This window comes from Macrotis lagotis, chromosome 8 (assembly GCF_037893015.1).
Source record: "Macrotis lagotis isolate mMagLag1 chromosome 8, bilby.v1.9.chrom.fasta, whole genome shotgun sequence".
In the NCBI taxonomy this organism is placed as follows: domain Eukaryota; kingdom Metazoa; phylum Chordata; class Mammalia; order Peramelemorphia; family Peramelidae; genus Macrotis; species Macrotis lagotis.
In genome coordinates, this window is record NC_133665.1 from 86,280,691 (window position 1) to 86,292,239 (window position 11,549).

Below are 11,549 nucleotides of genomic sequence, written 5' to 3' on the forward strand. Positions count from 1 at the left end.
CCGCGGCCGCTCCAAAGTTTGCGGCGGGGCCGGCAGGGCCGGCCGGGCCGCAGGGGGCCGCTGGGCTGCGTCGCGGGGGGTCCCGCTGAGTGACGGCCATCTTTGCCGGGGCCGCCAAGCTGCCAGCATGTCCTACAAGCCCACGGTGGGTGCCCCCCTGCCCCCGGCTGGGAGTGTCCACTCTCCTTCCACCAGCATGGCGGCATCTACCCAGTATCGGCAGCTGATCAATGACTATGGACTCCCATCTCTGGGCTATACCCAGGGTTCAGGGAGCAGCCAGGTACCTCAAAGCAAATATGCAGAACTTCTAGCTATCATCGAAGAGCTAGGGAAAGAGATCAGACCCACATATGCAGGGAGCAAAAGTGCCATGGAGAGGCTAAAACGAGGCATCATTCATGCTCGAGGATTAGTCCGGGAATGCCTGGCAGAGACTGAACGCAATGCAAGATCCTAGCCTCCCACTTCACTTCCAAAGTTTTCCATTTCTTTGTGAAGAAGAAAGACTAACACTTATTCCTCAGGTGACTTTCAAAACATTCATATCAATCTCTTCTGTTGAATGGTCCAAAAAGTTTGGGTTCTTTCCCCCTTTTCTTCTTCCCATCCCCACCACAGTCTGTAAGAATAGGAGGTCATTTTGCAGTTAAGATTTCCATTATATGTAGTTAGCAACCTAGGTCACTTTTTTAAAAAAATATTGAGTCCAGACCATGCATGTAGAAAATTCTGCTTCTGTTGCTGCCAACTCTAATTTACTGCCCTGCTAACTTAACCCCAATCTTGGATTTTTCTTCCTTTGAATACACTTAAAACCACCCACCTAAATATCATTCTTTTGCACCTTTTCCAGAATCTCCAATAACTCTTTAAAGATTTTTTTCACAAATCAATGCCAACTGCATTGACATACCCTGACAGTTGGGTATCTCCCAGTTAGGGCTACATGATGATCCCTGCTTTAAAAAATAAAGAATGTGGGTTCGTTTTTGGTGTGTGAGCTTTTGCATGATTGTTCGTGCTTTGAAGTCAAATTAAAATGCATGAGTTACAAATACAGATTATTGATCAGCCTACTAAAAAATGAAGAACCCACAGTTACTTTTCAGACAGACTGTAGATTTCAGATCTTGAGTTTGCCATAGAATGATTTAAAAAAATCTGGATAAATGACTAAAATTGTTATGTACATCTTTGTATGTATTACTTGATGTAATAAAGCTTATTTCCATTAACAATTTGTATCAAAAAAAAAGAAAATGGTCTAACCCATCCAGCATCTTTTCCCTTCCAGGTTTTTTTTTTTAAGCTAAGTTAGAGGTCTTTCTTTGCTTCATTTCTTACCTAACTGAGACTTGTTAAAAACCTTAGAATAAAAAGACCAAGATCTCCCACTGCATTCAGGACCATCTGCAGTTCTGGTTCATATCTAGCCACTGGACTCATATAGTTCCAGAAAAAGAAAGTGAGGCTGGTAACTTTGCACAGCCCTCACTCACTTAAATCCAATTCATTTGCATGTCATGGCATAACATCCCTGATATCATAATCTACTTTGAGAATGAAGAACAAACAATTCCCTATTTGACTTCTAAGATAACAGCTACTCAGGAAGCATTTTTTCATAATCAGCAAAAGAAGACACACACACACACAACAAATGACAGTGCTCAAACTTTATTTCAAGCATATCAATGATGAAATTATGAAGCTAGATTAACTGCCTTCACAACCTAAATTTCTTGCATATAAAATCAGTTCCAGTGTTTTTGAGAATAAATTAAACAATTCAATTCAGAGAGGAGGTGCCATTGCAGAGAAGGCAGAGAAGGGGAGGTTAAAGAGCTAGAAGGAGCAAGACAGTGCCTCAGAAGCCAAAGGAAGAGATAGGATCCAAAAAGAAAGGTGGTCAATAGTGGCAGAGACTCAAAAAAAGACCTTGGGATTTAAGAACTTGGAACAACATAATGACCAATTAACTGATGGTGACCTCCTAACAAAGTGATAAGGCAGAGTGAGATATTCTTCAACACATTAAGAACGAGAATTTGTTTTTGCTTGCCTATGCTTATTTGCTACAAGAGTTTTTTTCTGGTTTTTTTGGTTAGTGTGGGAAGGAGAAAAAAAATAAATGTTGGAAAATTGAAAAAATATCATTTTGAAACAATAAAAAGGCCATGGAATTAAATAGAAATTCTTTTGAGTAGAGACTCACTGTATTTGTACTCACAACACCTAGTGGTGCCCAGTTCATAGTAAGAGATTAATAGAGGCTTGTTGACTAATTTTTATATTTTGAGATGAGTTCCATTAGCTAAGTTAAATGAGATTAATGAAGGAAGTTATAAGAAAGTAGTTGCATTAGGTATAAACCAACTTTTCAAGAAACCTAAGGGAGAAACTGAACTACAGCCTGAGAAGACAGGATCCAGAGAGGATATTTGTAGGATGTGGTAAATTTGACCAATGTTTGTAAGTTAATAGAAAAGAAGTAGAGAGAAAAAGAGAGATAAAAAGTTTAGAGAGAAGATAATTCCTAGAACAAGATCATGGAAATTAGTGAGATTGGGAACAGAGGCATGTAGTTTTGAAGACTGGAGAAGCATGTGTCAAATAGTCTGTTTCCTTGGTATATCTGTGCATCCATACATTATTTGTAATAAGCATGAAGCATAGGCATTGCAGTAGGGGACTTGAATAAAGAAGAAAAAGTTTGTAATAGTTGCTCTGGGAAATGAAATAAGGAATAAATAAAATAAAAACATTTTACTACCATTCCCATAAAATCTATAAATACTTAGAGAAAACATGTAATTTAACAAAGTTAAATGCTATATTCAAGATCAATTTGTCACTCTTTATTCATTATTCTGACTTGAGATCACAGATCCATTAAGTTGTGAATAATCAGTTTCATCCTCCTCATCCAAACCTAAAATGTCTGGAATTTCATAAGTCTCAGAAGACAAGTCAGTGATGGTGAAATCTGGTACCTGAAAGAGAAGAAACTCAAATATTAAAAGTAATAGCTACTTAAGCAAAAAAAAAATCAATGTAGAGAATGAGAATTTGTCTTATAGAAGCTGTGATACTTTCTAAATAGGAAGTTTAAAAAGTTAAAAAATTGTAATTTGTTTCACAAATATAGATTTCTATATACCAGATTTTCTTAAAGTATAAAACACTCCTGTTTATAAATATAAAAGGGGCGGGCAGCTAGGTGGCATAGTGGATAAAGCACCGGCCTTGGAGTCAGCAGTACCTGGGTTCAAATCCGGTCTCAGACACTTAATAATTACCTAGCTGTGTGGCCTTGGGCAAGCCACTTAACCCCGTTTGCCTTGCAAAAAAACTAAAAAATATATATAAAAGGGAAGCAGTTAGTGGCTCAGTGGATAGAGTGCAAGGCCTAAAATCAAGAAAACTCATTTTCCTGAGTTCAATTCTGACCTCAGACATGACCCTGGACAAATCATTTAGCCTGCTTTGTCTCAAGTTTCCTCATATGAAAAATGAACCAGAGAAAAAGGTAGCAAACTACTCCAGTATCTTTGCCAAGAAAAACCCACTTGGCTCCCAAAGAGTCAGATAGAATCAAAATGAGTGAACAAGAATAAGGCTAAAAGGATCATAGATGTAGAGCTGAAGAGAGATGTAAGAGGTCACCCAGCTTAATTCCCTCATTCTACAAATGATAAAACTGAGGCAAAGTAATAATAGTCAACATTAATAGTCAATAGCACTTACTCCGAGGCAACCACTGTGCTAAAAGCTTTAAGCTTTAGTATTATTTCATTTAATCTTCATAACAACACTGGGAAGTAGGAACAGTTATTATTCCCATTTTACAGATGGAGAAACTGAGACAAACAGGTTAAGTGACTTACTCAAAAACAATATAGCTAGTAAATGGCAAATCCAGAATTTGAACTTGGGGATTATGACTCTTTCCACTAATGTACTTGATAATCCTTGGTCATACTTGCAGTAATTGTAATCCTCTGAAACATAACCACAATCAGACAGAAGATAAAGCCTTTAATACATTTTTAAACAATATTTCATAAAGCTTATGTACTTTATTCTATAAGAAAGGTCCTCAGGCAATCAAAGTCTTACTTACACCTAAGACATAATTCTAACAAATCTTGGTGATGTTTTTCCCATCCTTGAGCAATCAGAAGCAGTCAATTATGAGGAATAGGATCAGCATCAAAAAGTAAAAGGAGTAATAAAGAACAAGCCACATAGAGTATCTAGCACAGTGTAAATATGAGAAATGGTTAATTAGTTGAAGCAGTCTGAAAGAAGCTTAAGTTGCTGATTTAGAGCTCAATCTAGCTATTTGATCCCACAACTCTGCTATTCTCTCCTTGCTCAGTCAGATACTTGAAAATGCCTGTTTGCCAGGCAGACAAAATCCTCTAGGCCCTTTTCCTACAATTCTCATCATACTATATTCTAAAAGTTTCAAACTCTTCTAGATGGCTCACTTCTTAGAGAAGTTGACCATCTATAACCTTCAAGAATATACAAAATAGTTTCAAAAGTCACAATTTTTTGTATATAGGAAAACAGGTACACCATATAGCAATACAGTTAGTTTTGAATCACCTCATGATTCTGGAAAATAATTTGGAATTATGCAAGAAAAACTTTAAAAAGTATTCAGTACCTCAGACTTAGTGATCTCATTGTGGAGATTATGCCCTGGAAAGGCTATTGACAAGAAGAAAAAACTTATCTTTAAAAAAAAATATTCATAAAGGCTATTTGTCACAGCCAAAAAAAAAAAAAGGAAACACATTCTAGGACTAATGATTGGAGAATAGGTTATATGATGGAATGGAATATATTATTAGGGTACAAAAATAAACATCAAGAATTAAAAAAATAAAATTCATGAAGTGATACAGAATAAACAAAGGACAGCTAAAAGTACAATGTACCTACTACAACTCCTAAATAAGAATTTTGAACAGTAACAAATCTCAGATCAAAAACAGGAAACATTGTTACTAACTTTTAATAAATGGAAAACTAGCAAAGGTGAAGATTGCACGTACATTTTTTTTTAGGTTTTTTGCAAGGCAAATGGGGTTAAGTGGCTTGCCCAAGGCCACACAGCTAGGTGACTGAGCCTGGATTTGAACTCAGGTACTCCTGACTCCAGGGCTGGTGCTCTATCCACTAAGCCACCAAGCTGCCCCGCACATACATTTTTTCAAGGATTTTATGTTGTGGAGGATTCAAAAGGGAGCAAGATGGGGTTTATCATGTGTTGAAACAAAATTTACCATAAAGACTTAAAAAAAATGACAATCTATCAAGAGAATTACTTTCCTGAAATTCAGTCTTTAGAGACAAGTAACACCAACCAATAACACCTAATTAAATTGGATAACCTCAAGGTCTTTTTTGAACCCAAAGCCCTAAAGCTTATTTGACTATGGAGAAAAAAATGAGTGGGAAACCATACTCTGGAAGGACTCTCAATACGATCCCTTGACTAGTGTAACTAACTCTAAAGTGATCTCATTTATTTGCAGAGATATGAGATCCATATTATTAAATATAATGAGACTTCACAAATTTTGCTCACCTGTTTTCTCCCCGCCCTTTGATTCTGAATCAATGGTATAGAAGGGAGGAGATATTTTAAACTGACATCAAAATAAAAGATTTAAATGAAAGGTTTTAAAAAAATGAAAAGTATGATTTCTCCAGAGGAATTCTAAGGAGAAAATGCAATAAGTGATTATTAAATTTTAAATGATTAGATTGTGTAGTGTGTTAGAATTGTGTAGAATTGGATAGTAGTATAAAGATGTGGATTCAAGAAAAACCAGTTTTCAAACCCTGCCTTTAATTAACACTTACTCCTTGGTATGGCCATGAGTAAATAATCAATGAACTTTTATTAATCCTGTATAATCAATTATAACATGAGAATTATAATAGCCTTAGAGTAGATCTCAGAGGTATCATATTATGCCATGTTCAAAGTGCTTTACAAACCTTAAAGTACCCGGGAAATTTCAGCTATTGTTACTACCTACACTTAATAATTCTCATCAATCAACCACGATCTCAAAGGAGTAATGACTCACGTTACTCATATCCTAACAGAGAAGTCAGGACTCAAGATGAAGAATAAAACAAATAATTTTGGACAAAATGTAAGATTCTGACTATGCATACTTGTCAGAAAGTTTTTTTAAATGGGGAGGTGCAAGAGTTTAGCCTTTGAATAGATTTCCCCAGATTGATCCATCCTCTTGTTTGGAAGAAAGATTTGAAACAGAAAATCCTTAAAAGGATTTGGATCCTTTACCAAATCCCAATTTTCTCTCAAATTCTGAAAGCAATAACACTAACTTTGGATAGGAGTTTTTCCCATGTGGATCTTTAAAGGAAGAGACTATTATTCTTCTATGGAGTTATTCCACTCATAAGTCAGAATCTTGCTATTATAGCCCTATTAGAATATGTAATTTATTCTCCATCCCAAAAGACCAAATGACTCTGCTGGATTTCAGTCTTCAAATGGAGTAGTCCCTGGAGTTTCAGGAGTCTGTTAAAGAAAATTTCTGCAAACTCATTACTGCAAACTCATTAGTACACAAGATGCTCTCAGGGAACAAAAAAGGAAGTTGGCCTGGATAGGCTTTATTTTTTTTTTCAAAAAAAAAATAGACCTGATAAAAGCCTAAGAATTACCACCCAATTCTCTTTTTCTGGAGTCCTAAAAGTATTAACAACTTGCTTGGGATCCCCCGCACCAGTGATATCAAATTCAAATAGAAAAGGGGTCACTAAACAACACAGGTCACATATTACCTTAGAAAACCATGTTAACATTATGTTATACTGAATTTATTTTAAGTATTTCCCAATTATATTTTAATCTATTTTGGACTGTACTCTGGAATTTTACTTTCTCTACTTAGGCCAACAACCCCTCTGCCCAACACTCATTCTTCTAATCTTATTGACTTCTTAACCCTCATGCATTGTCTCAGTCCCAAATCAGACTCCAATCCTAGTCCTAAAATAGCTCACAATTATATAGCATTATAAGTTGACAAAAACTTTCCCAACAATAAAATAATAGCCAATATTCACAGGGGACTCTAAGATTTGTGCAGCTGGGGCAGCCAGGTGGAGCAGTGGATAGAGCACTGGCTCTGGAGTCAGGAGTATCTGAGTTCAAATCTGGCCTCTGACACTTAATTGACTAGCTAAGTGATCTTTGGCAAGTCACTTAACCCCATTTCCTTAAATAATTAAAAAAACTCAGAATGAGATTAAAAAGTAAGAAATTAGTTGAATCATAGAACTAAGTAAACGTTTGAATCAGGATGAAAATCTAAATGTAGAACAACTCTGTGATTTAGGTGGTACAAATATTAGTATCCCCATTATATAGATGAGAAATCAGATTCAGAGGTTAAGTGACTTTCCTTAAGGTCTTAAAGTAATATCAAAAGTTGAATTCAAACCCACTTCTTCTGATTCCCAAATCCACTCTGCCATCTCTCTGAGCACAGCAATGGGTTAGTCTCATGGTGTTTTGCCTCAACTCTATTTTTTCAAAAATTTTTGCCTTATCCCTAGGATAGAATCTCACTACTATTGTCCCCAGGAACTAAAGTCTCTTTGTTTGGAGGAACAAGTTCATGCCCGGTATGCTAATCCCACTAGAGTTCCTTTATACTCTCCCAGAGAACCATCATTTCCCCAGTATTGAGTCCTTTATACCTGTTGCTAGACCTTTACAAATCCAATCATTAACTTGGATCTCTGTCAATAGCTTGTCACTTACTAAATAATATATCTATCTATTTATATATATATCACCTATCCCTGTGAAGAAAACCCTGTATTATTAATATGGCTTGTGATTAGACAGCCTGACTCCAAGCTAGGTGACCCACTGGATAGCGCACCGGTCTTGAATTCAGGAGACAAGTTTGAATCCAACCTTGGACACTTGCCACTTAGCTGTGTGACCTTGGGTAAGTCAATTAACCCTGCTTGCCTTGCATCCAGAGCCATCTCTAGTTGTGCTGATTCATATCTGACCACTGGACCCAAATATCTCTGGAGGAAAAAGAGAGGCTGGTGACTTAGCACAGCACCCCCTCACTCAAATCCAACTCATGTGCTTTTCATGGTTATCATCTCCCCAATATTGTGGTCTTCTTCAAAAATGAAGAACATTATCACCTTTGATATATTTCAGGGTCCTTGGCAACTGCCTAAAGATTGTAAATTGTGGAGGTGCCAACTGGCATTGGTAGTGGGGGCTGTCTTATCTGGAACTTCCCTATTTTAGTGAAATTACAGGTCTAGTCCCTATCCTTAACCCTATCCCACAGAGTTACTTAAAGTTTAGCAGATAAAGTCAGCTATCATTGAAAGAGTATAGCATTTGGGGGGCAGCTAGGTGGTGCAGTGGATAGAGCACCAGCCCTGGAGTCAGGAGTACCTGAGTTCAAATCCAACCTCAGACACTTAATAATTACCTAGTGGTATGGCCTTGGGCAAGCCACTTGACCCCATTTGTCTTGTAGAAAAAACTTAAAAAAAAAGAGTATAGCATTTGGAACCAGAAGACTTGTTTTTCAATTCCTAGATACTAACAACAAATCTGATCTTGGGGCAAGTTACTGTAAAGTGCTAAACTATATGACCTTCTGGTTCTAACTCTATGGTCTTTTTTATCCCATTAGTGGTACTGTCTATATAATCTTGGACAAGTGCTAAATTTAACCTATTTGGGCCAATTGGATGAGATGATTTCTGCAGTTCTTCTCAACTCTAAACGCTTATCTCATTTCTCCATTTTACAAATAGGGAAATTATATTCAGAAAGATTAAGTAACTACTTTAAAGATTCCAGAGTTGGAAAACCCAGAACCTGATTCCCATCTACTTCAGTGTTCCACACTTATCAGGCTCTATAAAAGCCAATTGGGAAGGGGAGGGGAGGGAGGTTGTACAATCATTTCTAGTTGTTCATCTTTGCAGAACCATTTGCCTACTTTGCTGAGTTCTTTTAATATCTGAACACAGAACATGGGCTGCTTCAGCTGAAGTATTGTAATAATGCTAAAAATTGACTTTTATCTGCTGGCAATTGGTCCTTCATCTTTTCCTCATGTAAACTCTGTCCCTGATCCAGATCAAGTTGCCTTGACAGCATGTACTAAGAAGTAGGACTCCAATTTGTAACATAAGGGACAATAGAGAACTGACAACATTCCAAGACTTTGTATCTAAGATGAATTGTAGGATATACAAAAAAGAAGAGGAGGGGCAGCTATGTGGAGAAGTGGATAGAGCACCAGCCCTGGAGTCAGGAGTCCCTGAGTTCAAATCAGGCCTCAGACACTTAATAATCACCTAGCTGTGTGGCCTTGGGCAAGCCACTTAACCCCATTTGTCTTGCAAAAACCTAAAAAACAAGTATGCTTGTTTCCTTTCCTTCACCCTTTATATTTATAGTTCAGATACCCCCCAAAAATAAAACCCAAATATCAAAATAAAATATTCTCCCCTAAAATATTCAGAATAGGAGAAAGGAAATATCTACTTGGCTTGTCTAACTGCTCTCCCTAAACACATCACTGTAAGAGGAGAAAGATCTTCACTCATTTAAAAGGTACATCAATAGCTTGTGTTCATTCAAACTAGAACAAGAGTGTTTCAGTTCCAGCCTCCTCCTATGAGAAACTTCCCTGCCATCTCTGGGTCTAAATACTCTCCCCTTATACAGCGTATTTACTTAAGTATACAAGTCCTGTCCCACTGAATAGAACAATGTTTTCTACCTAACATGTACTGAATGCTGTAGGTGTGGCTACATGAAAACAGGTAGTCTTTGTCCTAGGCCAGTTAGCCAAGGTCTGAGGAAGAATCGTGTAAATTTTTTGGCATATCCAGGCCTCCTCTTTCTTCACTTTGAACCCCTAATGGTCCTGAGACTGAATAAATTTGATAAACTTGAATCTGACACTTAATAACTATGTTGCCCCAGGCAAATTCCTCATCTTCTCTGGAGATGATATCCGAAGTACCTACACCTTGATCAGTGTTGTGAAATCATATTTATACAAGCCTTTAATCCATTTGATCTTACACTAAAACTCTGGGAGATAAGTATTATACACATTTGGTAGATGAAGAAATGAATGCAGAGGTTACTTATTGCCTGGTGTAATTCAGGTAATATCTGAGTCTTGATTTGGACTCTGGGTCTTCATCCACCACAGTGGGTCCAGATCTCTATCCACTTCATTACCTCGAATGGAGATGGCCTTGAAACCAGGAAGACCTGGATTCAAGTGGGATCTGATACCTATTATAATACTTGTGTGAATCTAGGCAAAACACTTAAATTCTTAGAATCCTATGATAATAGCCAGCATTCAAACAGAGATTTAAGGATTGAAAATTGCTTTACAAATATTTTTCCTAAAAAGCCATTCCCCAATTGACAAATGGTCAAAGGATATGCAAAGGCAATTTACAGATGAGGAGATGAAAAATTGCTCTAAATCATTACTTATTAGAGAAATGCATATTAAGGCTTCTCTGAGATACCACCTCAGACCTCTCAGACTGGCCAATATGACCAGAAAGGATAACAATCATTGTTGGAAGGGCTGTGGGAAATCTGGGATACAATTACATTGTTGGTGGAGCTATGAACTCATCCAACCTTTCGGGAGAGCAATTTGGAACTACACCGAAAGGGCAACAAAAATGTGCATTACCCTTTGATCCAGCACTACCACTACTGGATCTATATCCTGAAGAAATGATGAAAAAGAGTAAAAACATCATTTGTACAAAAATATTCATAGCAGCCCTGTTTGTGGTGGCAAAGAATTGGAAATTAAGTAAATGTCCTTTGATTGGAGAATGGCTTAGCAAACTGTGGTACACGTATGTCATGGAACACTACTGTTCTATTAGAATTTGCATGGAGGGATTTGCATGAACTGATGATGAGTGAGATGAGCAGAACCAGAAAAACTCTGTATACCCTGACAGCAACATGGGGGCAACAATCAACCTTGTTGGACTCACTCATTCCATCAGTGCAACAATCAGGGACAATTTGGGGCTGTCTGCAATGGAGAATACCATCTGTATCCAGAGAAACAACTGTGGAGTTAAACAAAGACCAAGGACTATTACCTTAAATTTAGGGGAAAAACTGCTATCTTATTGTCTAATCTTGCTATCTCTTATACTTTGTTTCTTCCTTAAGGATCTGATTTCTCTCTCATCACACTCAATTTGTATCAATGTACGCCATGGAAACAATGTAAAGCCTAACAAATTGCCTTTTATAGTGGGGGGGAGGGTAAGATTGGGGGGAAATTGTAAAACTCAAAATAAAGATAATCTTTAATAAAAACATTTTCCCTCACAATCCTAAAAATAGACAGATACCTTTATTATCCCAATTTTCTGAGGATAAATGAAGCTGAGAGAAAAGACATGGGTCAAAGTCACACAACTAGTGTCTAGAG

General features: G+C 37.2%; 1 protein-coding gene and 1 pseudogene across 1 annotated transcript in view; one reads left to right on the plus strand and one right to left on the minus strand.

Moving 5' to 3' along the window:
- Positions 1-127: 127 nt before the first annotated feature.
- LOC141495818 (cyclin-dependent kinase 2-associated protein 1 pseudogene) lies at positions 128-781 on the plus strand (annotated as a pseudogene).
- A 204-nt stretch (positions 782-985) lies between these two features.
- Positions 986-11,549, minus strand: part of PLIN2 (perilipin 2) — a 34,474-nt gene continuing 23,910 nt past the window's right edge. The window contains exon 9 of the mRNA XM_074197572.1: positions 986-2,996. Coding sequence (XP_074053673.1) covers positions 2,862-2,996 — 135 coding nt within the window. The 3' untranslated portion in view covers positions 986-2,861. The remainder of the gene's footprint in view (positions 2,997-11,549) is intronic.